We start from the raw sequence: 26,036 nt of genomic DNA on the forward strand, positions 1-26,036 counted from the left end.
ATCAGCCAGCAGTACAGCTACATGAGCTGAACAAACAAATGCTAACACACGATAAATGGATTTTTTCGCACATACGAAGAAAATTCACGTACTGGGCCATTAAATAGTTTCAGGCTGCAGAATATACCTGACTAATCAAATGCCAAGACCACCCATAGGAAATCAAGAGCAGCAGCTAGCCTCTCTCAATCAGTTTGAGGCGGCGAAGCTGAATCTGACTCAGGTACACAAATAATCCTGAAGGAAGCCACCAATGTCTGACAGGTAATAGTAGTAGTGCTCCACAAATCAATTTGTGAGTCTATGACTCCATATGAGTTCTCTTTTGACTACAAATTCTACTTCAGACCATCTGCATCAGTAACCTGACCAAAAATCAACACATCACAAGAAAATATACTGCAATGTTTATATATGTATATGTTTATATATGTATATGTTTATATATGTATATTAATACTGCAGTAATATAATCCCTCAAATTAACAAATTTCAGTTCTCCCGCCAGCGGCATTGGACTGCAAAGATTGCAATAACTAGTGTAAATCATAATAATTAGGAACACACCATTATTATATCTTAAAATAAAATAGCAATAACATTTGTACTCCGAGAAGGGATATTAGACAGTAACCACTTCTACACCAAAAGATCACACTATTACATTACCAAAAAGAGGTGTTGCGGTTCGAACTTAATATAACCAGCCTAGATGATGATGGAAATGCTACCACTTGACGATGAATCAGCAGAATGACAACCATCTTCCTAGGCCCACACGGGGATAACAAGCCAAGCTCTCCTCATACACCATAGGAACAAGCGGCAGAATCTCGCTGTCCAATGCTGAATTATCCTCCGATGAAGTAAACTTGGATCGTTGAGGGACTCCTAGGTGTGGCGCACTTGTGGCAAGCGGTAACTGATCTTGTGAATACAGACTCTGAATTGTTTGCTTGAGCGGATCATAGACACCTAGGTTTCTGCCAGTATTCAGCAGGATTCCCCCGTCTTTGGGATCAACAGCCAATGGCACCACAACATTTGTCACAAGAGAATAGTCAGGCGACGCTTCCAAACGAATCACCCATGCTCTGCCCCATATGCAACGCCCACGCTCTAGCCTCCATACGTCTAAGCTGTTTGTCACTGGATTTGCAAGAACAGCGCATAATGCTCCCTGAAGCTCTACCACAAATGCACTGCATGGGCTCCTCTTACTCCATACCGTGATGCACGAAGGGCAATGGATGGTATCGAACAGTCTCGTAGAGATATCGAAAGAGACGATGGCTCGTTCGTAGCTCCGACCCAGCCTTGGGTCACTCATCCAGTACAGCACGCCTCCGACATAGGCGGGTGGCATGTCATTCACGGGCAGAGGCGGCAGCGGCACCAAGTACTCATGGGCAAGTTTCACGGAGTTACACCACCGCAGCTCGCATACTGACCTATATCCACGAGAATGAAAGTTCTTCTGGTGATAGACGATTTCCACAATAACATGCTCACGAGACAAAGGGTCGAAAGTCAGGCCAACATTCTTGCCGCCAACTGCAAATGCATGTTTTTCTGACGCATTAATTCTTTGGCTTCCCAACGCTAGGTACATCTGCGGTCCTGGGTTACGGTAGACCCTGTGGAAACCTGTGCCTGGGTTGTAGAGATAGTCATTTGTAGCAGTGCTCACCAGGTTCATCCCGTGGCAAGGCTTGGAGCAAACCACCTTTGTATCAAGCAATGCACAATGATTAGGAGCTTCACTAAGCCATGTATCCAAGGGAGCAAAACAGAAGGCTGATTGTCCAGTACCCTTACCGACAAGCATGAGCTTTGGACTTCTGCCCATGTTCTTATGCTCAAAGTATGACCGTATGAAGCTTTCACTCTTGATCAACCTGAGCCAGTGCTTGCAGATCAATTTGGACTGTGCCACTGATTTAGCTGGGAGGCGGAGTAAGATCTCTTTTACCGCCTTAGACAGGGTAGATGACAAGGTTATCTCTTCATCTGTTTTATGCATTGGAGCAAGGCAGTCTTCAAACAAACCAAATCTTGAAGGAAGTGGTTTATCATAGATAAATCCATATGCCGATGTGCTTTCCTCGGTGACAGAAAGAATGGTCTCCAGATCCTGAGAACTGAGTTCGTAAGTGTGAACCTTTTTTTCAAACTTCTCGTGAACCTTATGCTTGCAAGTTGTGAGGATTATCTTCTTCCCTGACCTGCCACTATCAATAGAACCAATAACTCTCACGGTTTGTGGCTCGCGTAATTCTCTCCCCATGGCGTGCCCAGATAAATCGATTCTGTGATCTAGCGACCAGTTGCCAGAGCTATATTCCAGCAGTCTCCAAATCTCCAGAGTGCTACCATGAGGGTTACTACGAAGGTCTCGGACCAGACATAGCTGGTTATCCATCTCCACTAGGTGCCCCGCTGGTGGTGCCTGGTGAGCAAATGGCAGGTCGAATCCCGGTGCTGAGAATGGAGGATTTTGCCCAAAATCTGGTGACAGGAAGGGAGGTGATTGGACACAGCTGAATGTCTCCTCCATGACAGAAAAGTATACGATGGCCCCTCTTGGCCGTTTGAAGAGAAGGTAAGGCTGAATCAACCAGTGCAGGAACCCTTTCGCAAACACGGGAGCTAACCTCTGTTCGACAGCGTTACACACGGCAGAGTCTGCAAATCTTCGCAACCCAAAGGGTACCCCTCCGGCAGCTGGCCTCCAGCAATCACCATGGCTGCCTCCAGGCGTGTACACCTCACACCTGATCGTATCCTTCTCAGGGGACCGGTGTGCCCCATTGATCAACCTCACCACCTTGTGCTCCCTTGTGCGTGCATCAAATCCCAGTCCGGTACTAATCCAGTGTGACGCCACCGCGGCAGAATGTGGCAGACGCGTGACTGCTCGTGTAGCCGCATTGCAGATGTAGTAAGCCTTGGCAAGAGCATCATACAGGAGGGTGAGGCCATGGCACGATGCAGGCGTCAGCACTTCTACCCACTTGCCGCGGGCATAGTCAAGGGTGAACAGCAGCTCGTCATCTCTGGGGCCTTGCGCCAGCGAGCATGAGTACGCCGTCATGGTGCGGAACATTGCGGCAGGGGAGAAGTGCAGAAGCTTCAGTGGCACCCCCGCAGCCCTGGTGATCGCCCGGTGGAGTCTGCAGAACTCCTCGGAGGAGAGCAGCGTGGCCCAGGAGCGGCAGACGACCCGGAAGCGGACAATGGATTTGATGGGAAGCCTCAACAGTACCTCCACCATTATGTCCTCTGCAACCGATGCTCTGCAGCCGGGCTGGGCGGTCTTCAGACGCTTGCTGCTTAGCATGGCAGCCTTCTTCTCACTGTTACACATCATGCCTGTCACCCCAATGTCTGCGGCTCCCAACCGATCAGGTAACTTGGAGAGACAAGGTCTGCAACGAAGTTAACGAATAGTTAGATGTCAGTATAGCAAAGATCGATCCATGAGATCAGCAGGAACGTATTTAAACATATTTTTAGTTTTACTGTCAACTCTTCACTAATTATTACTAACATGGTGCTGTTCTATACTACTGATAGATAGGCAAAAAATACTGGAGGGACTTGGATAGTACCATTATCAATTACGAAATTAAAGTGGGGATCCTGTTCCCCACGGTGATTGTTATACAGATTAGTAGTACTATCAGTTGGTCGGGCCAACCTAGAATAGATCAGTCTTGTATAAGACCAATGTGACAGGATACGATTTGTTCCCCCAATGTGATTACTGTTCAGGAAAAAAGAAAATAACTGCAGAGTAATCCAAGAAGCGAGGGCCTCCTTACCAACGTTTCAGTACAAATCTACGGCGTCCAGGAAGAAATCGATCTTCACTTAAGGTCCAGGCGAGGGCGGCTCCGGCCGGCGGCGGCAATCTTTATCGACGAGAAGCCGTAACACACAGCAAGAGAAAAGGAAAAGGAGATCAAGAAAGAAAAACGAACAAGTAGGGACCGATGCCATACCAACGGACCGGGGGAATCGGCGTCCAGGACAGCGGATGGATCTCCTTCCGGCGAGTTCTTCGGCGGGAGGAGGAGCGGCGGGTTGGCGAGTTCTTCGGCGGGAGGAGGTGCGGCGGGTTCGCAAGCAGAGTTTGTTTTGTTTTCTTTCTTGGATTTGGACGGAAGTCCTAATCTGCCACGACGAGGCTAAACCCTAGGCTATGAAGAGACTTTTTATTTTGCGAATCAGACTACGAAGAGTCCGTATCTACTCCAAATTGCTCTTTCAAAAGAAAACCAAATTGGCTTTCTTTAAAAGAATAAAATGATATTTCTACATTAATTAGGAATAATACTCCATTTGGTGGAGACGTGTCTACCTAGACCCTTTTATAAAAAATCGAAAAAAAGACATTTTAAAGTTTCAGAAAAACTTGTAAATGATTCACGCATGTACATATTACCTTGAAACTTACTTATGTAAATTTTGGAGGCAAAATACGACCATTTATCTGAAAGTGCTTTTGGCACATGAGCATCAGTGCTTCCACTTTTAAAAAAATAAAAATAATATTTATGAGAGTTCAAAAAACCTGAAATTAAATATGTGCATACATATACATATTTCAAAGATGCAGCAGAAATTTCGGGGCAAAATATATTGTACGTAGAAAATTTCTAAAGTAAAACTAAGATTTTCTATTCTAGTAGTATATACAACCACAAATTTGTCTTTTTCTGAAGCTCAAGATACAGCGCAGTCTCTAACAAAAAAATTTGCAGTAGCATTCATGACATGCTAAAAAAAAATTATGATTTTTTTAAACATAAAAATACATTTTAAAAAAAATCAGGAGCATTGGTGCTAATATGCACGAAGTCTCCTCTCCTGGCCTACACAAAAAAGTGAAATTACAAAAAAAATGTAATTAAGAATATTACATTTTTTTTATTTTTGTGTAGACCACATAAAATCATATTTTGACTCGAAAAATTACACATGTAATTATGAAGATAATATGTACATACGAAAATTTATATTTTTAATAAACTATGAAATAGCCATCTTTTTCGTGCTAAAAAAAGGGGATCCGCCTAGACATGGGTTCCACTTTTGCAAGATGAGGTTAGTTGAATACTGATACAGATTGGATGTTTACTTAATTCAGAAAGGATACACATATTTTATAATTGTATCAACAAATTAGAAATAAGTCTCTATTTAGGTGACCCTATGAATAACAGCCATTTCTTCGGAAATAAGTGTCTCAAGTTTTCTAAATTAGTATGTATCTAGATATATTTTATTGTGTAGATACATATGAATATAGATAAATTTGCGACATTTATTTTTGAATGAGGGGAGTAAATCTTAACCGGGTGACGTGGTCTAAGTGTTTTTTGTGTTTGAGAATAGTGTAAGTGTTAGTTGCTTATGAGTTGCAACTCATGTAAAACTCCTAGCTCCCTCTGTATTTTCTCTACTGGTTCGAAAGAGCCTTTAGTTCTGGTTGACCATCCGAGACTGCTAAAATGGGATTAAAGGCCTCACCTTTAGTCTCAGTTGTGTTACAAATCGGGACTAAAGGTCCTTAACATGGGCTGCGGGTGCGCGCCGGGACGGAGGACCTTTAATCTCGATTTATAACACCAACTGAGACTAAAGGTCTCCACGGAGATTTTTTTCATTCTATTTGTTTCTAATTTTTTCCCATTTCTTTTTTTATCTTTTTACATAATTTCTATTATTTGAGTTATTTAATCAGTTTAGTCTCTAACTACACTTATCTCTAGTTAAACTACCTACTCGTGATCAAACTTCCCAGTCGATCACACATCCTCCCACTACTCTGATCCTAGCACGATTAACTTCCGAGTTCCTCTCGTCCCGCTTTCAAGTGTTTTGCGCATGTCACTCATATTACTATCATATCAATCATATTAACCTCTCCTTCACGATGTCACACTTCTTTCTTGTTTGAATTTCAAATAATTACTTTAATAAACAAAAGTAAAGAAGTAATAATAATATTGAGTAAATAAATAAAAATAATTTTTTTTTGCAAAACCTAAAACCTGAATATTTTCATACTTCCTTTTGGCTGTTTGAGAATCTAAAAATTGGCTAACCGGGTAAACCCCTGGTGAATTCGAATGTGAAATTTCGCGTAGATACATTTTCATATATTAAATGTTTTTTTTCGAGTTCGTATGCAACCAGAAATCCCGTTTTACCGACACATGACGCAATTTTGCAAAAAAAATCAAAATTCATGTGTGTTAATTCTCATTAAAACTAGATGACATAATACATCGGCATCTCAAAGAATTTTATTTTTTGAAATTTCTACCTATTTCTTTTGTATTAGAAAGCTAAAAAAGGTGATCCAGGGGTTGTGGAGGCCATAAAACCCTAGAAACTTTTAGTCCCGGTTGCGTTACAAACCGCCGGCTTGTAACACCAACCGGGACTAAAGAATTTCGCACCAGATGCAGTCTGCCGCAACTCTTTAGTCCCGGTTTGTAGCACCAACCGGGACTAAAACCTGTGCGACGTCCTACCCGTTTGAACCAGGACATTACATGGCCGGGACTGGACTCCACCCTATAAGTGACAGGTTCAAGAGCATCTCTTGCAGATCCCATATTTTCGAACCCTTAAAAACGAGAGTAGAGAGCACCGCAAATTCGGATACATGCCCATCTAGCGCTCGTGAAAATAAAATCCCGTATTGACAAACTAAAAAAATACTCGAAATCAAATTTCACGGGAGAAATAATCGACAGTCGAGTTCTTCGCAAGATCACATTCATCGGTACATTTGACCATGATTTACATGAGATGTTGCAAAATCAACACAATTTACCTATAAACTACGTCGCCGCAAACCTATTTGACCAAAAAAATGGTCCGGGATACCTCATCGGGGCATGTGGGGGCGGTGGCGGTCATGACGAGAGGATGGCGGCCTCCTAGTCGAGCTTGATGCGCTCGATCTTGACGCAGCGGACAGCAGCCTCCCACTGGAACTCCTCGTAGGTGCAGGCCCGACACTTGTCCTCCTCTTCGAGGTACCACACCTCTGCCGCCTCCTTCGCCGAGACGCAGGTGAGCTCCTCGAGGGTGGTCGTCTCGGCTTCGTCATTGTCGACGAAGACCTTGGTCACTGGCATTGTCAGTGGCGTCGGTCTTCTTCGGCCGCCCATTCGTCGTCGGAATTGGTAGGTGACCAACGGGCGGCGGCGCGACGAGGAAGACGAGCCCGCCTACGCATTGTATGCATACGCTCGGAGCGACAGCGGCGTCAAGCCATGGTTCGTCCACTTCTTCACGACACACTTCTCTGCGCCCTCCGAGCGCACCCACGTGGCGTGCTCGCCGGCGGAGGTGTGGCGCGGCGGAACATCGCTGAGCGGTAGCTGCAGCGGAGAGCGGACTCGTCGAGGATGCGACGGATCGCTCGTCGGAAGGAGCAACTGTATACCCGTTAGAGTTTTACGCGTTTGAGCATTTTTTGAGATCTGAATTGGCCTGAACGGAGGCAGAACCGACGAAGCAGGTCGAGTAGGCCCCGGTCAAAAAGCCTGATACCTACCCGGCCTCCGACTCCGAGTACGTACAGGATACGGCCTAGGTAGAGTTTGCAGCACCCTCTATATATAGTACGTGCAAGCTGCAGCCCGATCGACGCAGTTAAGTTCGAAACGTTACGTACGCCGCGATCTTCTGCCGGCCGACGGCCGCGCCAAGAAAAGAAACCGGGCGACCAAGTATTAATACCCAAAGCCGGCCGCCGCGATCCACATCTCTTCCGAAAAGAACATGGCGATCACGTACCACGCGCCGCGCCGACGACCTCTTCATCCGGCGCCATCGCCTCGCCGCCGCTCGACGGCGGACGAGGAGCTCGTCGTCATGGACGACGCCACCGCAATCCGCACCACCGTCACGTCGTCCGCCTACGACGTCGTGTGCTTTCTCCGGGAGGTCCAGGCGCGCTTCCGCGAGGAGGTCCACGACTACAACAAGCGGCTGCAGGGACGCCCGGACCCGGAGGAACAGGACTGCCGCCATTGCCTCGTCGTCGGCCTCGACACGGAGTGGCGCCAGAGCTTCCAGAACGGGAAGCCGCGGCACCAGGTCGCCGTCATCCAGCTCTGCGTCGCCGACCGCTGCCTCGTCTACCAGGTCTACCACGCCGAGTACATCCCCGCCGAGCTCGCCGACTTCCTCGCCGACCCCGCCTTCTGCTTCGCCGCCGTCGGGGTCGACGGAGACGTCAAGCGGCTGTGGGAGGACTGCAACCTCCACGTGGCCCACACGATGGACCTGCCCCGGCTGGCCGCGGTCGTGCTCGGCCGGCCCGAGCTCCGGCAGGCGGGGCTCAAGACCCTGGCGCGCGAGGTGATGGGCACGCTCGTCGACAAGCCCAAGAAGGTGACCATGAGCAGGTGGGCCGCGCCGCGCCTCTCCGGGGAGCAGGTCCGGTACGCCTGCATCGACGCCTTCGTGTCCTTCGACGTCGGCCGCCGCCTGCTCTGCCAACCCCATGTTTGAAGAAGTTTCCAAGGATCAGCTAGCACTGCGCGTTTGCGGCTTAGTTATGTAGTTTCAGTTCGTTTTCATGAGTTTAATGGGAAGAAGAGAAGACTGAAAATTTTAGTACAGTAGACTCGTAGTATGATTTTGTCGCGAACTCAACGCTTTGTGCTGAAATTAGGCTCTATTACCTTCATTACAAATTATTGATTCTTCACTCACTGATGGAGTATATTACTAGATGAAGAAAACATCATATACAATCAAATGAAGGAGTAACTGAAACAAGTGTAAATAAAGGGGAAACTACAAGCATATATTACTATAAAATCTTACCTAAACCGCAGTCGAACTTGTTGTTGTTGTGTCACCATACATATCACCAGCGATGGAAAACATCGAGGTATTATTGACCCACTAAAATACCCTGCAAAAGACATGACATGAGATACCTATACTCAATGAATCACCGCAATAGAAGGCAGTAGCATACAATGGGGATTGGCGGCCGTGCCACGCATATCGGTGGGGTTACTGCCCCGACATCGGCGCTAGTATCACTAGACCATGATGGTGAACTTCCTTGCATTGACTGAAAAGAAGGGGTCATTTTGAAGAAAACAACATTGTCGCCTATGACGGTGCCAATGGAGCCATGCCAAATTGAGAGAACAAACTAGCCCTCCATGAAGATCGCTCGGGAAGGGAATTTCCAAGCTCATTGCCAATGGCCAGTTGGAGCACGCTCAGCAGGGCTTAGTGGAGCCGTTTCTAGGATTTAAGAAGAACCTAACATGTGGGCCCCATGTGTCGGTGACTAAACATGCATGGAAGCGCACATAGAGGGGGGTGATGAGGCATTTCAAATTCTTGGCCACCAATTTCTGTCATTTCTCATCTCTTGTGTTGCCTTTGATTACACCGTGTCAAGCAGTCATCGATACATAATTGTAGTCAGGGGACTTTTTTGTTAGAGACAAGTTAATAAGCTACTTTTCTCACACGAAAACACCTCTTGGGAGGGGAGAGATGAAATGCTCCAAAATGTTTCACCTACCTATGAATTTGTTAATATTTGGCTGGTTGTTTTGTGATTCGCTCACACTCACGTGCCTCACCTTGAGGGAGAGACGAAGGGTTTATGCCGAGAAGGTCCACTAGATGACCTGAACCTTGAGAGGAAGAAGAACATGTTTATTTTGGCAAGTGCTACTACTAGAACACCTGAACCATGCATGCTTGACAGTCTTGAGTTCTTGACCTAACTAGGCGGCCCGTGCCTCCACATGAGGACCCAGTGACCCCAAGCCCAAGGCAATCTTGTGCCTTTGTGCCAAGCAACTACAAACTGAAGAAGCCGTGCATTATGCATCCACGGAACAGCAAAAACAAATGCAGATGATTGTTCATCCAGCGTTGCAGGGGAAGTGTTCTCGAGCACAGACATATGCAGCCATATATAGGCATACAACTATCAGCGAACGAAGACAAAAATCTTGAACAGAGACGCTCTACCAGACTACTACCACTCTACTGTCGTAGATGTCGATGAAAATCCAACAGGCACGCACGGGTCCGTATCTTTCACACCCTGATGCATATGAAATTATGAGTCACTGTCAACTCTGTGGTGCGATTGCACAAAAAGGGACCACGGCCTGATACAGAGGCCGGGACTATGCTCCCCATTTCGAAGAAAAAAAGAGAGAGGGGGCTAACATTCAGCAACATCACTTTGGACCAACACCATAAAGAATCTACTCCAGCAGATATTCCTAACATGCAGGCCAGTTGCAATGAATCAGAAGACACAGACATGTAGATGCATGACACTGGTGTAAGTACAGCACAACTGTTCATCAGATTAATACTCACCATATATACCTGGACGTTGTGAACAAGGCACGGGCCAGGGTGATTCCTGAAGAAGTGTGGTACGACATCTCAAGACTACCATGATTCAACTAAAACACCACATGCAAAATAACATGAGAAGCAGATTGTCAGTTCAAGCGATCACCTGCATACCAGGGTTTGGGTAAAACCAAAGAGGCAAAGAGTGAGAGTCCAGCATCACCAGCTCGCAACAGAACCGGTCATAAACTTAATTGCAGACAAGAAAACATAAGAGTGTCACCCAAAATTTTCATCAGAAGTGCTTCTATACAAGATACTGATATACTAAACATGCAACCATAGACAAGAACACGACTAATGCAGTGATAAACTTGTGTTCAACACCAGTTCATAATGGGCAGAAGTTCAGTTAACAAATAAACATTGTTAAAAAGATCAGGGATAAAAAGAACAGAATAGAGATCAGATAAACAGCAAATCACAACTACAACTTTTCTGAATACAAGAATGCCATATGTACACATGTTCTTATATTTCAAAAGATGCAAGAAAAATGGACGAGAAAGTGAAAAGATATGAAAATGGGTGAATAATTGTGATAGAAAAATTTTATACACATAGGAGAGTCTGAAAACTTGCATGAATATTTACTTCAGTTTCACTTATTGACAAAATAAGGTCAACAAGGTGAGCTGGTCCCAAAAATGGTCAATTGTCAAATATTACTCCCTCCGTTCCATAATTCTTGTCGTGGTTGGTTTTAGTTGTACTAAAACCACGACAAGAATTATGGAATGGAGGGAGTATTAATTTTCAAAGTGATTCAAGAATTTAAAAACAGACTGATAGTAACCACAGGAATAAATATGGCGTTACCAGGTCTGGTTCTGAAAACCAAAAGAAACCAATATCATTTTCCGCCAACACAATCGATCAAAAACTTAATTAAAGACTGATTGGCATGGCACTGCCATCTTATTATTCAGCAAAATTTATTGGCAAGACAACATACTGAATTATTCATTTTTACTAAATGTATACAAGCATAGAAAAAGGGATAAATTAGAAAAGGCGGTTCGATGAAGTGGACAAATAATCAACTCACATTCAAATTAAAAAGAACGAAGTGCAGCTCCATTAACAAATAAACACAGCTAAACTGTATTTTGACTGTTGAATAGGGCAGCTCCTCTTTAAAGCAAAGAATAAAATCTGGGAACAACAACTTCAATAAGACACTGTTAGAAGAAAATGCATTCTTAAAGAAAGAATGGCATCCAAAAAAATTCTTACATACATAAAAATATGGAAGAAACCATGAACAGGAAAAGTGAACACTGCAAGGAAAGTGGATGTATAACTATATAAGTAAAATTGTGTACACATTACACTTAGAAGAAGATTACAAGATATGTGAACCTTCTCTAAAAACTTGCATGAATTTTTAACTGACTTCCAGTTATTGATAATAAAAAAAATAGACTATGGTTTTTTAAGCATAGAATAAATGTTTTTAAAGAGGGTAAAATGATTTATTTGGTAAATATTCTATAGCAAGAAGTACCCATTACTTCCTCTTCCATTAACCATATCCAATTATAGCTATATATCTCCTCCAAACTAAATTAAAGCTGGTTTCCAACCAACAGGCATCATGCAATGAAGCGCCGTCATGCATTAGCATTACAGGCTTGCAGCCAATTATCAATCTTCCATCTCAGTAATAAATCCCAACAGGCAATCATCGAGAAACCTATAGATACCCTCAGTAACACATCATCACCACAATCCTGCATCACACTCAAGAACTTGTGGAGAAATTTGAACCAAAAAAAACTGATATAATGTTTGACTGAACTATTTCACAATCAAAACAATGTACATGACTGCTTCTCAGCACCTACGAACATTATGAATTCTTCTAGTAGCTAGTTCCTACAGGCTGCAAGAAGCAGAAACACCGCTACCAATCCAGCAGTTCCTCGTTAAAAGGAAACCACAGAAAGAACCTAGCTACCCAATCTGCTACCCTCTAACCCTGAAGAACCAACACTACCAAGGGATGTGCATGTTAGCCATCACAAGAAGAAAGGGAGAGATGGGAACATCTGGGAAGGTCCTCCATGTTTGCAGCTCCATCAGGGCACCGATCGATCACTTCTTCTGGCCTCTCTGCAAGACGAAAACGACGCAGATGAATAGAAAGAAGCAACGTTGGGGGGAAACAGCACACGAATTCTTCAGAAGGCCGTGTGTACCTCTTCGATCTTGTAGTTGTCCAGGTCCACGTTCAGGAGCGTGAGTCCCGGGCACATCGCCTGCGATTCGAAACCAACCAACGAGAGAATCAAACGCCGAGACTACCCGAGATTGAGGAAGGAAGCGGAGGCGGAGGGGTTAGGACTGCTTACATCGATCGCGTTCTGCACGCGGTTGGTCCGCTTCTTGGAGGATCGGCGCGCGGCAGCAGCTGGCGCGGGGCGCGGGGCGCAGCGGCGGATGGCGGCGAAGTCGTGCGCGATCTCGTCCGGGGTGAGCGCGACGGCGAAGCCCCTCTTCCTGGGCGGCGCCTGCGCGGGCTTCGGCGACTGGACCGCCGCGTGAGGCCCCGCCGCGCCGTCCGGCCTGGACGCGGCGTAGCGGAGCGGGCGGAGGTTCCGGGGCCGCTGCGGGCGCGAGGAGCAGCCGGGCGGCGGGTCCTGCGGGAGCGGCAGCGGCTTCGGCTTCTCCTTGTCCGGCGACGGGGTGTGCGGAGACGCGGAGTGGTAGACGGGGGCGCCGTCCTTGGAGCAGCGGAGGCGGCGCTGCGCGCCCCAGCTGAAGGAGAAGGGGTGGAGGCCGGCGCTGGCGGAGGACTTCGCCGCGGGAGTGGATGTAGGCCGGGCCGCGGGGGCGCCCGGGCGCGAGGATTTGGCCGCGCGACGGTGGCGGTGGTCGGAGGCGGAGGCGGAGGCGGAGGCGATGAGAACCATCGGAGGGCGGAAGAGGCGGCAGGGGAGGAACAGAGGAGAGGTTTTCAAAAGGGAAGGGAAAAAGATTTGGATCCCCCTCTCGGGCTGGGCGATTCGTGTGATATGGCTCTCTCTCCGGTGTCTCGCGCTAAACCCGCCCGCGTCAGAAACCTTCCTGTGCCGCCACAAGGCAAACCGTGAGATCGACCGATTTACTCGGGGCCTCTTTGATTCATATGGAATTTGGAACATCATGATCCTTATTACTCCGAGTGATGCAATTTACTCGTTTAATCCACGCTATGAAAGAACCTTTGTTTTCCAGCGATGCAATCAAATGCAGCAAAATCATGTAGGATTCAAAATGGAGATGACATTGCAATCTTGTGTTTTTCATATTCCTACGCTCTTAAAATCCTACGAATCAAAGACTCCCTCATGTTTGTATAAACATAGGTTCGATCCAGGTCGCAACGGTCACACTAGAAGGTCAGATGTGTGTACGCTCGTGTGTTTTGTCACTACTTCTTGTTTCAGCGGCTACACAAAACATCATGCGGTCAAATAATCACACATTGCGTGATGACAAGTGGGGCTTAGAGTTTGAGTTATGGTGGTCATGTGAAGCTGTAGGCTGATGTGGACACACGGTACTAGCGAGCGCGTGCATGGCTTGGTAATAAGGCTTTTGGCAATAAACTTATTGAAGTTAGCTTGCAGTCGGTGTTCTAAACACCTCCATCAACGAAAAACAGTTGACATAGTCGCGATGTAGACAAAGAATGCGCGCTCTATTAGGAATTTGAGTCATTTTGTTTATTGGGTTTGGTTCTCTATCTCTCTTGGGCCTCTTTTTTTACTAGGCCACACAAACTCATTCATTGCCACCAACGCTGCATTATGAGCTTGGCATTCATGCCCAAATTATGTTCCTCAGATAGTTCCACCACTGGTTAAGGGTTGAAATCGATAGAGGGGCAACAAGTGAATCCACATTTACTCGAACATGGTCGACTCTATGTGAGCCTGTTGGTCTTTGGGCCAGGTGTTAACATAGATGATCGAAGTCTTGAAAAGATACTGATAGTTAGATAGATGTGTTATTAAGTTCATGAAATCTATCCGTGCGATGGTATGCGTTAATTAACCGGCATCACAATCACCAAATCATTGTATTTATATGCTCGGGGCCTCTTTGATTCATATCAAATTTGGAACATCATGATCCTTATTACTCCGAGTGATGCAATTTACTCGTTTAATCCACGCTATGAAAGAACCTTTGTTTTCCAGCTATGCAATCAAACGCAGCAAAATCCTGTAGGATTGAAAATGGAGATGACATTGCTTGCAATCATGTGTTTTTCATATTCCTACGTCTTCAAAATCCTACGAATCAAAATTTTGTAGGTTCGATATAGGTCGCAACGGTCACACTACAAGGTCGGGTATGCGTATGCTCGTATGTTTTGTCACTACTTCTTGTTTCAGCGGCTACAAAAACATCATGCGATCAAATAATGACACATTGCGTGATGACAATTAAGTGAGTCTTAGAGTTTAAGTTGTGGTGGTCATCTGAAGTGGTAGGACGATGCAGACAAATGGTACTAGCGACCACGTGTGTATGGCTTCGTAATAAGGCTTTTGCCAATAAGTTTATTGAAGTTAGCTTCCAATCGGTGTTCCGAACACCTCCATCAACGAAAAACAATTGACATAGTCACGATGTAAACGAAAAAGATGTGCTCTATTAGGAATTTGAGTGATTTTGTTTATTGGGTTTGGTTCTCTATCTCTCTTGGGCCCCTTGCTTACTAGGCCACACAGACTCGTTCCTTGCCACCAATGTTGCCTTATGGGTTGGAGTTCATGCTCAAATTGTGTTCCTTTACCACTGGTTAGGGGTTGAAGTCGCTAGAGCGCTGCAACAAGTGAATGCACATTATACTCAAACATGGTTGACTCTATATGAGCCTGGTGGTCCTTGGGCCAGATGTTAACATAGATGATCGAAATCTTGAAAAGGTACTGATAGTTAGATAGATGTGTTATTAAGTTCATGAAATCTATCTATGCGAAGGTATGCGTTAATTAACCAGCATCACAATCACAAAATCATTTTATTTATATGCTCTTCGAGAGCTGCACGATGATACTATCTAATTAAACAGTGAATGAGTTTGTGTAGTTGCACAAACAAATTTCCACGTATTTCCCTCAAAAATAGATCCACTTTGTAAATGATTAAAAATAAATGTGACAAAAATAATTAGAATATTTGTTGTCCCATACGATAGCACCGTCATTGATGGTAACCTGCCAACATCCTCCATGGAACTATGACTCCACCAGCCATGATTAGGGGTACGATTCACGTCCCAACGGAGAAGATGATATTTGATACATGGTGTCGCATTGTTGTAGATGCAAGTGCCATGCATCCAGCAATGACACAACTCCTTGATGTACAATATCATTGATCAAGAAAAATTGACCTTGATGAGGTGGGGTATAGAGAGTAAGCTACACTGACCACCCGTTTTTGCATGAAAACTTCCCATGGTGTGCACAAATGGTGATGTCGACCGCATGATGCATGCATGCTCGTAAGTTTATCGAGCATACATAAGTTAACCAACAAAACATAGATAGCAACAAGTGGAATCCACATCATATTGCAGGATACCATATTTCCCAGGTTTGAATGTCACAAATTTCACGTGAACATAATGTTCCCTGGGCCAAGTGTGGAACTTGTAATCGGCGTCTTTGAAAGGTACATATATATAGTTACGGAGATTTTATCATTTACGGACACAAAATATATCTACGTCACACTTCTATCAATCACTGTCATCAAGCAAAAAATAGTTTCATGTATATCATCTTCAAAATTCGATGATGAATACTCTGTAATTGAAAGGCAAACCCATTTATGCCCATGTAGCTGCTGATGGCATCATTCTACGTGGTTACCAATTCGTTAAGACCCCAAACGCAAAGCAGCGTAGCAAGGAAATCTTCCCAACAAAGCTGACTCGAGGATTTATATCGAACTCTTGGGGAAACAACATAATTACACTCTTCGTTCCTCTTCAAGTAACCTACAAAACACAAATAGTGCGTCTATTTTACCCAACTACACCAAGTGATTATCAATCACAAGGTTTCGTATTAGAACTGAAAACAAATATGTAAAGTTTAGTAAATAAATTAAATATGTAGAAAGTAAAGTAAATTATATGTAATATTAAAGGTAACTAAATGCTATGCAAAGTAAAGTGGTAGTGTAACGGCAGTGATGTAAACTTAATGAATAATTAAATGCAAGTGTGATGAATGTTTTTGTATTTTGGATTAATTGAGTGATGAGGTAAAAAAATGGACTAGGGTTCATGGTTTCACATGTCTACTCTCTTTTGAACATGATGGAATCAAAACATCTCCAAAAAGGCATAATATTGATGTAAGTTCATTTTTTTATACGTATTCATATGGTCATCCACGTCCTATAGTTGAGATGATGCAACACAACCCACTAATACTCTTCTAGTAAGAGAGAACTCCACAAACTAGATTTAAGATAAACATATTTGCATTTGCTTCTATGGCATGATGTGAATATCAAATATGACACCTCAAAAGATACGAGATCACCATTATTGGTCACTTCGTGATAGTAAGACATGCATTCATGTATCCCTAGTGAGTTAACAACATAAGAGGTAAAAAATAATAGTAGGACCTAAACTTTCTAGTCATTGTCTAGGTCCATACTATCATGTTACTCCAACTAATGTACAAGTTTCCCCTCTCATTCACTATCATACTAGTTGGATCAAAACTTGCATTCAAGAACGGGATATATAGTATACATCTACTTATACATCAAACACAAACTAAAAATTGCAATCTCAAATACCAATCTCATAAAAAACAAAGATCCACCACAAAGGGGTTACATATAGATGGCCACAATCATGAGGGCAGCTCATATGGCTCTAGAACATGGATAGCAAGAGAAAGAGAGAAAGATAAATCTACTTCCACAAACCCATAGTCCGGGGATGGACTACTCCCTTTTCATCATGGAGGCAACTGAGATGCTGGTCGAGAGGTTGGACATGCGACCTGGCGCTGCCCCGACGGCATTTCTCCATCTAATCTCCGCAAGTACAACCTTTGTTTTGTGGTTCTCCATGCTTTGGAGTCGTGAAGACGGCCATATATAGACATTTTTAGGTCAATATGAGTCCAGGGCGCAAAGATCGATGATATCAGAGCCATGAGGGTGAAACACGCTATGGTGGCGCGACTAGGGTATCAGGTCGTGCCACCGGGCCTATTTCAGCCCTCTTTCCGGCCTAGGTGAGGTCTAGGTGCTACATGACTTCATTTTCCATTAAAAACATCGCGTAGAAAAAATTGTATGCCCTTTTGAAACCGCGAAGGTCCCTGAGAATCAAAAATATGGAAACATTGTTTCTGCCTTGTAGCGTTATAATTCAAATAAAATGGATCTTTTAATAAGATCCTTAAAATTATTCTAAATCATGATTATAACCGATTATATGAATCAATTGTCATGGAATATTGCACACTAAACTACAAAGATCATAGCATTTTAGATGCATCACCTCCACATTTGTATTTCCACTTATTCCCTTACAAGAGAACCTCTTCATGGATGAAAAGGTGAGGAAAACAAATTGATCTTTGATTCTTGGTTGTCCCATTTGTCTGCACCATCATCGGATGGCAAAACAATGCCCTCCATGAAACCATTAGCCGATCAAGCATGATTTGGGGGGGGGGAATTCATGTGCCCAGAGTGCGGTTGGTTCATGGCAAAGATCTGAGAGGTTTTAAAAAGGGAAAAGGGATTGATCATCTCTGCATCGCTGATTCGTGTGATATCTTTGGTGACTCTACGGTGTTTCGCAATGAACCTGCACACGTCATGACCCTTCGTGTGATGATGTATGCCAAACCATGAAATTTACTTATTCACTCTATGTTTTTGAGGGGGGGTTGTACAAAATAGGATTGATCCACGTCACGATGGTGATCGGCAAAATGGGTGTTACTGCGTGGTCAGATGAGTGCTTGCATGCGTCACATTTGTTACAACTCGCTATTTGAGTAGCTTCAAAGTGTCACTACGATGACACGGAGTTTAGAGTTTGAGCCACAATGGCCTTCTAATTTGATATGTAAAAGGCCACCTTGTGGCATGTGTCCATGTAGTAGGAGTACCATGGTCGTGGGATCATAAAGAGGCTTTTGCAGTTTGTTGAATTTTATTAGTGGGTAAGATATTAATTAAAGGGCACACCTCTTATGCACATGTTTCCGGCAGCATGCGCCTATATGTGTGATGTGAGCCTTCAAGAGCACAATACATGTCAACTTTTTATTCAAGGCATCTATCTATGTTAAGATACACATTAATACTTGAAGTCGTGATTATGGAAGCATTGTATCCAGATCTTCTTAAAGAGTTAAGTGAAGATACTAATTAAAATACAACACTTACCACAATCTTGTACGCACATGTTGTGTGATCGATGGTTTGAACTATGGTGTACACTCAGTTCAAGATACAAACCATGACATGGTGTAGCCAAACATCCAAAGAATTTATGTGATTTGTGGGTCCGTGTGAATTAGCCAACAAAAGGGTAATCAAGGCCTAGATCGAATCCAAGGCCGTTCCCCCAACAAGTGTCTATATACACATGATCAATGTGTTCGAGAGCATGATTTTTTACAGAGATATATCAAATTCGTATTGATAACCTCTATCTATGTGAAGAGACGATCTAATTAATTGGCACACCTCTTATACGGGAGAGATTTCGTTTCATTTACTTCTTTAAGAACTTTCTGAATATAAGTTTCAATTAATCGGCACACCTAGCTCATCGTTGCAAAAACATATTTCCGATTATATGCCCTCATGATTTGAGCCTAGTCATTGTCAAATGAAGATGCAGAACAAGAAAAATAAAATGTAAATGAAAGAACTGAACTTGACAGTTTGTTTTGTCTCTTACTGCACACAACCATCTAGCCAAATGAGAATTTCTATCAGGTGTATCTCGCAACTCGAGAGTGTATATCCCATAGTTTGTATCACCTGGATTCACTCTAACCCTTGGTAATCATTTTGTTAGTTAAATCAATGAAATTAAAATAAACTTAACAACAAAAGCCTCTTTATAGACTATGCGTCACACAAATATTTTAAGTTATTTGTTGAAACAATGCGAGACAATTCCTTCTCAAATTGGACGGACACCATTGTTTAAATCACGAGTCACGCAATATGCTTGGTATCTAGATTTCTTGGAGTGTTGTAGTTTATCAAATGGTGAATTGCAACGTGACACGTACACGTTGAACTCTAGATTCACTATTGGGATGTTAATCATCGCGGTTGATCGAGTCATGGTTTCATGATGGGTTGGATGATATCTAATGACTGCTCAAACAAATTTGACAACCAGGATTTTGAGGCCCGTTTTTTTTTTTTATGTTTTTCACCTTTCTCTTTGTTCATATGCGGAGAGGTTTAATTCCAATGAATTAAGTTAAAATATGTTCTACACGAGTAGTGGCAGAGCAACAGGTTGACCAGCATGGGCCGTGGCCTTGGCTTCCCTCGAAAACTTGCCTTACAATCAGCATGAGTTGGCCCACTAAGAAGAAAATGCCCACCTTTATATGCTAAGCTAGCCCATTCTTTATTGCATTTGCTAAACTGACCCATGCTTCATATCGATGCATGCTTCTCCACTGCAGCCATTGGATGTCAATCCAATGTTCCGCATGGCTAAACAAGCGGCGCCGTCTTGTCCACCGAACCACACGATGAGAATCTGTGGAGCAAATTTGATCGGATGCCCTGAATCCAAAAGAAGAAGAAAACCAAAACTTCCAGTTGTTGCGTGACACACGACCCATGGTGGCATCCCTAGTCTGGGATGGAAACTCTCACGCACCATCGACAAAGGAAACGTATGTGTGATGCACGGTCCATAAAGAGTCTTTTGCCGTTAAGCTCATTTAACTTCATCGAGGTGGCCAAGAAAAAAAGATAACTAAGAGATAAAGTAAAATACAAGCTACATATCACATCCCCTCCATTTCGAGGCCCTTCTAGCAGGGGGTGTCTATACACATGATCAGTGTCTTCTATAGCACGATCTACCAAAGAACATGACAAATTTGCAGTGATGGCCAATATCTATGCAAGATACGCCTTAATTAGTCGCCAGACCATATATACGCGCATAAATTTCTCTTAAATTCTTTCTTCTTAAGAGCTACGCGAAGATAAGCTTTAATTACTTGACGCACCTGTCGCATGATTGCGAAAACATAATTTCATATATTTTTTGACTAACAATTTTCACTTGTATTCCTTGGTGAGGATACCTCCTCCATGCTAGATGAGAAAAAAAAAGAAAGAAAAATACAAAGTGTATAATTCCACTTATATATACCCTCATGATTTGAGCATAGTCATTTCAAATGAAGATGAACAACAAGAAGAAAAAGGAAATATAAATAAAAAGAACTGAACTTGGCAGTTTGTGTTGTCTCTTATTGTACACTGACATAGGCATGCCAAATAAGCATGCCGAATAAAGCACCGGGTTATCTGGCAAGGATGTGAAGCCGACGACTCGAATCTTTAGAGGTCCGGAAGCCCAGAGAACTTCGCATAAGGAAAATAGAGTTGTATTAGGAATAATGTAACAATATAGGAAAGGCCCAATAAGCCTCTCGAGTTTGTAACTTGTACGATACGAAAAGTCTCGGCTCCACCTCCTATATAAAGGGGAGTCGAGGGAAAGAGAAGGGATCGAATCTATTGTCAACACACCACCCTAATTTCTGAGCGAGCTCCTTTTCGGCTGAACCTTCGAAATCTACTTGCCCTATACTTTCTACGAAACCCTAATTCTACACTCCGTAGCCATTAACAAGTTAATCCCCTGTCATACACAACCATCTAGTGGCGGAGCATCGGGTTGACCAACATGGGCCGTGGCCCAGGCTTCCTCAAAAAGTTGCCTCAGAATCAGCATGAGTTGGCCCACTAAGAAGAAAATGCCCACTTTATGTGCTAAGCTAGCTCATTCTTTATTGTATTTTCTAAACTTGCCCATACTTCATATCAATGCACACTTCACCACTGCAGACCATTTGATGTCAATCCAATGTTCCACATGGCTAAACAAGCGGCACCGTCGATTCCATTGAACCACACGACGAGAATTCGCGGAGCAAATTTAACCGGATGCCCCGAATCCAAAAGAAGAAAAAACCAAAACTTCCAGTTGTTGCGTGACGCATGACCCATGGTTGGCATCCCTAGTTTGGGATGGAAACTCTCGCGCACCATCAACAAAGGAAACGTATGCGTGATGCACGGTCCATAAAGAGCCTTTTGCCGTTAAGCTCATTTAACTTCATCGAGGTAGCCAAGAAGAAAAGTTAACTAAGAGATAAAATAAAATACAAACTACAGATCACATCCCCTCCGTTTCGAGGCTCTTCCACCAGGGGTGGACATGATCGGTGTCTTCTAGAGCACGATCAACCGAAGAACACGATGAATTTGCGCGGCCAAGAAGAAAAGTTAACTAAGAGATAAAGTAAAATACAAGCTACAGATCACATCCCCTCCATTTCGAGGCCCTTCCAGGATGGGTGTCTATACGCATGATCGGTGTCTTCTAGAGCACGATCAACCAGATAACACGATGAATTTGCAGTGGTGGCCGATATCTATGCAAGATACGCCTTAATTAGTCGCCAGACCTTATATACACGCATAAATTTCTCTTAAATACTTTCTTCTTCAAGAGCTACGCCAAGATAAGCTTTAATTACTCGACGCGCCTGGCGCATGATTGCGAAAATATAATTTCATATATTTTTTTACTATTAGTTTCCACTAGTATTCCTTGGTGGGGATACATACCTCCTCCATGCCAGATGAGAGAAAAAAAATACAAAGTAAATTAGAAATGAACTTCACAACCTCTTCCAAGAGAAAAACTGAACCTTCAAAACCTGGCTGGCGCCCAGCCGCTGGATGATGATCCGACGTCTTGCGTGACTCAAGGAGCCGCGCTTCCAGTCGAGTCGACCGCCCGGAGTCCGCGGAGCAAACCCAAAACCAAAAGGAGAAGAAAACGAAACCCAGAGAGAGCATCCACCAGCATTTGTCCTCCTTCTCCCTCAACAAAATTTCGGCCGCAGCTCCATCGTCGCCGTCTCCCGAATCCAATCGCGCTATATATAGGCGGCGGCATGCAATCGCGAGACTAGAACCCTCCGCGACGCATTTGCTGCTTGCCCCCTTTCAATCCCCTCCCTTTCTCCTCCTCGTCTGATGGAGTCCTCGCCGGCGGCCGCGGGAGCAATGCAGGTCGCGTCCCCGGCGCCGCCCTCGCGATCGAGGGACTCCCGCCTCCTCGGCGTCTTCGACCTGCCCGCCAGCTGGGGCTACCGCAAGCCCATGGCCTTCTGCAGGGACCACGACGCGCCTCCGCCGCCGCCGCCGCCGCCGGCCGACGCGCAGCAGCCCAACAACAGCTCCCGATCCCCAGCGAAAGGCGCCGCGCCGGAGGAGTCTCCCCGGACGCAGTGCTACCAGCTGCGGGACCGGCGCGCCGGCCGGGACAGCGCGGAGGACGCGCGGGAGCACAAGAAGCTGTGGAACATGGACGGCGGCGCCGGCCCCAGCAAGTGGAGCGGCGGCTTCTCGCTCCAGCTCTCCAAGGAGGAGATCGACGACGACTTCCTCGCCATGACCGGCCGGAAGCCGCCGCGCCGGCACAGGAGGCGGCCCAAGAGCGTCCAGCGCCAAATCGACGTGCGTAAGCAAGACGCGCGCCCCCGAAGCAGCCAGCGCTAATCCCAAAAAATCCTCGATCGCCTTCGCGAATTCCTCTTCCAGTTCCTTCGATTACTGACTAGTTCGTGATTTCTTCCTCTCTTCTCCTGCAGGCGCTCTGCCCCGGCAAGTCGCTTCCGGAGGTGAACCGCGATCGCTACAAGGTGAACGAGGTAAGCACTAAAAGATCGATCTTTGATCTAGTATCTACCCCTTGCTTTGGGCGCTGATTGGATTCGTTGATTTGGTGCAGAAAGGGGGGTTCTGATCGTGTTACTATCCAAAGTCGAGAGCAGGAGATTAATCTCCGGGGATTTCTTTCGGGTCGAGCATTGGTTCATCCGCGGGAGATGAAGGCAGACAGGCAGATAGATTTCCAGGGTTGATGATAGATTGCTGTAGTTCTGTGGATGCTTTTGCAGATTAATCATGTATGTCAATCAAACCCTAATCATGTGAATGTTCAGTGCGGGAGCCAGTTTTCAGTGTTTTCTTGATTTAGTTACCGAGGCCTACTTCTGCCCTGCCCTGAAGCAGGATTTTCTCTTGTTCTGTTTCTTATCTGTTCAGTGCGGAAGCCAGTTTTACATCAGAATCGTTTTTTCAGAAAGCGAGAAATGTTGGTGCCATAGATTGTTCATCAACTTTTCATGACATTCAGTAGTCATAGGAATTACCTCAGATAATTTTTCTGTTGCTGCATCTATTTTTTCTGAAGTATTGCCGTGTCTTTGATTTCGAACTCTGCATGTATAGCTAGTGCATATGCTCTGTTCATCAGTTCAGTGGTTAGTTTTGCCACAACCATATATGTCCAGCACTTGCTGGCCTTCATCTGTCAGAGAGCAAAATTTTGTCCTTCCTATGGTTTATTTTGGCAGTACTAGTCCAATTCATTAGCCCCCTGAAAACACGTTGTAGAGAGCATCCTGCTTCTTTTCATCTGAACAGCATTTGGTTGAGCATTTGGCTGTGTTGCTGATCACTTCATACTAGTCAGGCAGTTTGGGCATAGAAACGATAGCGAGACCAAGACCCAGCTGAGAAGGAACTCTGTGCTAATCTTGCTAAATCCAGGTTAAGGCAGCATCAGCAACCCAAGTTAGGACATTTGAGCACGCAATTGCTTCAGTCAGATATACTACTCATGTAGAAACCACAGGGGATGATATGCTGTTCATCCTAGCTAGTACTTGACCTAGTCTAGTTAAATGTAAGGAAAAGACTTCCAAAGATGGGGGCTGAGCAGATGTTCTGAGTTAGGTCCAAGCCCCATGATCTTCCAATCATTATCCTGGTGTATTCGGATGTTTGCTGCCTAGTAGGCTGCTAAACTACTGTCGCTGAAAGTGACTGTCTAAACATTGAAAATTGCTTCTTTTTCCAATTCAGTTGTTATTTCACATTCGACCATATATCACTGGGTTATTTCAGTATAGAACTATATATATCACTGGGTTACTAGTATTTTTTTCAGGATTCATAATTTTTGTTTAACATTTCAAACTTATAATAAAGTGCCACATTCAGTGTGAGGCTACTGCTGGGTTTAGCTCGACTCATACGGACAAAGGTCTCTAGCCTTCAGGCACCAAACTGTCGCCGTTTGTTTGTTAAAGATGTCTACATGAATGATCTCCATGAGAAAGCTACTAGACAGGGGTTAGACTTTTATGATGTCTCTAACTTCGTGGCAGACTGCCGGTGATTGACAATAATGTACTTGACGATCTTGTGTGCCCAATCAGGTCAGGCGTCACTGACGGTCTGAATGCCGTTTATGACATGCTTCGTGCCAGCATTTACTCGCTCGATCGCCCGCCTCGGTTGATGCAAATGCATGCTTCAAATAGCAGGATAGCGACAGTAACTTCGCAGCTGTTCTGCTGCTCACAATCTCATACCCTCCGTTTTCTTTTTGTCGAAGCTCGTACTCTCTTCCAAGCATGTCCTATGTATTCCGTCTGACTAAGTTGGTCCCAAAATTCCAGAATCATACAAGTAATTTTTGTCAGACTCCACATTTAGGGCATGCTTGATTTAAAGGATGAGTGTAAGAAATTTATATTATACAATTCTATTGATTTTTTTCTATGATGGTTGTTTGATTTGTAGGATTGATTTTCATAGAAATTTTTCCGAAACAATCATTTGCACTAGATTTCATACGAAATCTAACATTCACTCCTAGTATCTCTTTTTGAGAGTCTTTTACCTTTTCTGTGATAAGAATCAAATACATTTTGGGCATATGAATTTCTGCAGGATTACAGTGGGCATGCCATTGTAATCTTCAGTTTTTTTTTTCCTATTTTACTTGGAAAAAGGATGTTGAACCTCCAGGCTCTGCATTTCCACACAGAGATAGTAGGATATACCTTGTCTTTCATTTTGTTAAACGGAGGAAGAGCCAGACAAGGCTCGTCTTCGCTCACTCGGCAAGGGTAAAATGCACACCAGAAGCTCAACTATTTGGGAGGAACACATGATTTTGAAAGTTGTTGTGGCTGAGATCTTGCTTCCAAACGAATCTATTATATTTCTTCATCTTTCTAATTATCTGCCAATCATAAGGAGTATCGTTGCGCTTTTCAAAATCCAAATACAAAAGATATGTGTCTATGTCAGTACTGTACATTTAGTCTACTTCAATATATATGTTTAGAGCGACACTGTGGTTGGATGGTTAGTATTTACAAGGGCAGTGGCACCCCTAGCCTACCATAGATCAAATCCTATATTTGATTTTTTTTAGAGTCTCATAAAAGGTAACATATTTCTTCAGTGGG

General features: G+C 44.2%; 3 protein-coding genes across 3 annotated transcripts; 2 read left to right on the top strand and 1 right to left on the bottom strand.

Annotated features, from left to right (window-relative positions):
- Nucleotides 1-347: 347 nt before the first annotated feature.
- Nucleotides 348-3,423, bottom strand: LOC124649664. Its single transcript, XM_047189259.1, has 2 exons — nt 732-3,423; nt 348-365 (listed from the first exon to the last, which is right to left on the bottom strand). Exon 1 carries the CDS (start codon nt 3,368-3,370, stop codon nt 746-748), a length of 2,625 nt encoding a protein of 874 aa, XP_047045215.1. The 5' UTR covers nt 3,371-3,423; the 3' UTR covers nt 348-365; nt 732-745.
- Nucleotides 3,424-7,806: 4,383 nt separating this feature from the next.
- Nucleotides 7,807-8,541, top strand: LOC124648338 (Werner Syndrome-like exonuclease). The gene has a single exon (XM_047188121.1). The coding sequence runs from the start codon at nt 7,807-7,809 to the stop codon at nt 8,539-8,541; it is 735 nt and encodes a 244-aa protein (XP_047044077.1).
- Nucleotides 8,542-22,743: 14,202 nt separating this feature from the next.
- LOC124648339 lies at nt 22,744-23,515 on the top strand. The gene is made up of 3 exons (XM_047188122.1): nt 22,744-23,226; nt 23,361-23,420; nt 23,501-23,515. Exons 1-3 carry the CDS (start codon nt 22,744-22,746, stop codon nt 23,513-23,515), a joined length of 558 nt encoding a protein of 185 aa, XP_047044078.1.
- The last annotated feature ends 2,521 nt before the right edge of the window (nt 23,516-26,036 follow it).

Source organism: Lolium rigidum, chromosome 4, assembly GCF_022539505.1.
Source record: "Lolium rigidum isolate FL_2022 chromosome 4, APGP_CSIRO_Lrig_0.1, whole genome shotgun sequence".
NCBI classification, from domain to species: Eukaryota; Viridiplantae; Streptophyta; class Magnoliopsida; order Poales; family Poaceae; genus Lolium; species Lolium rigidum.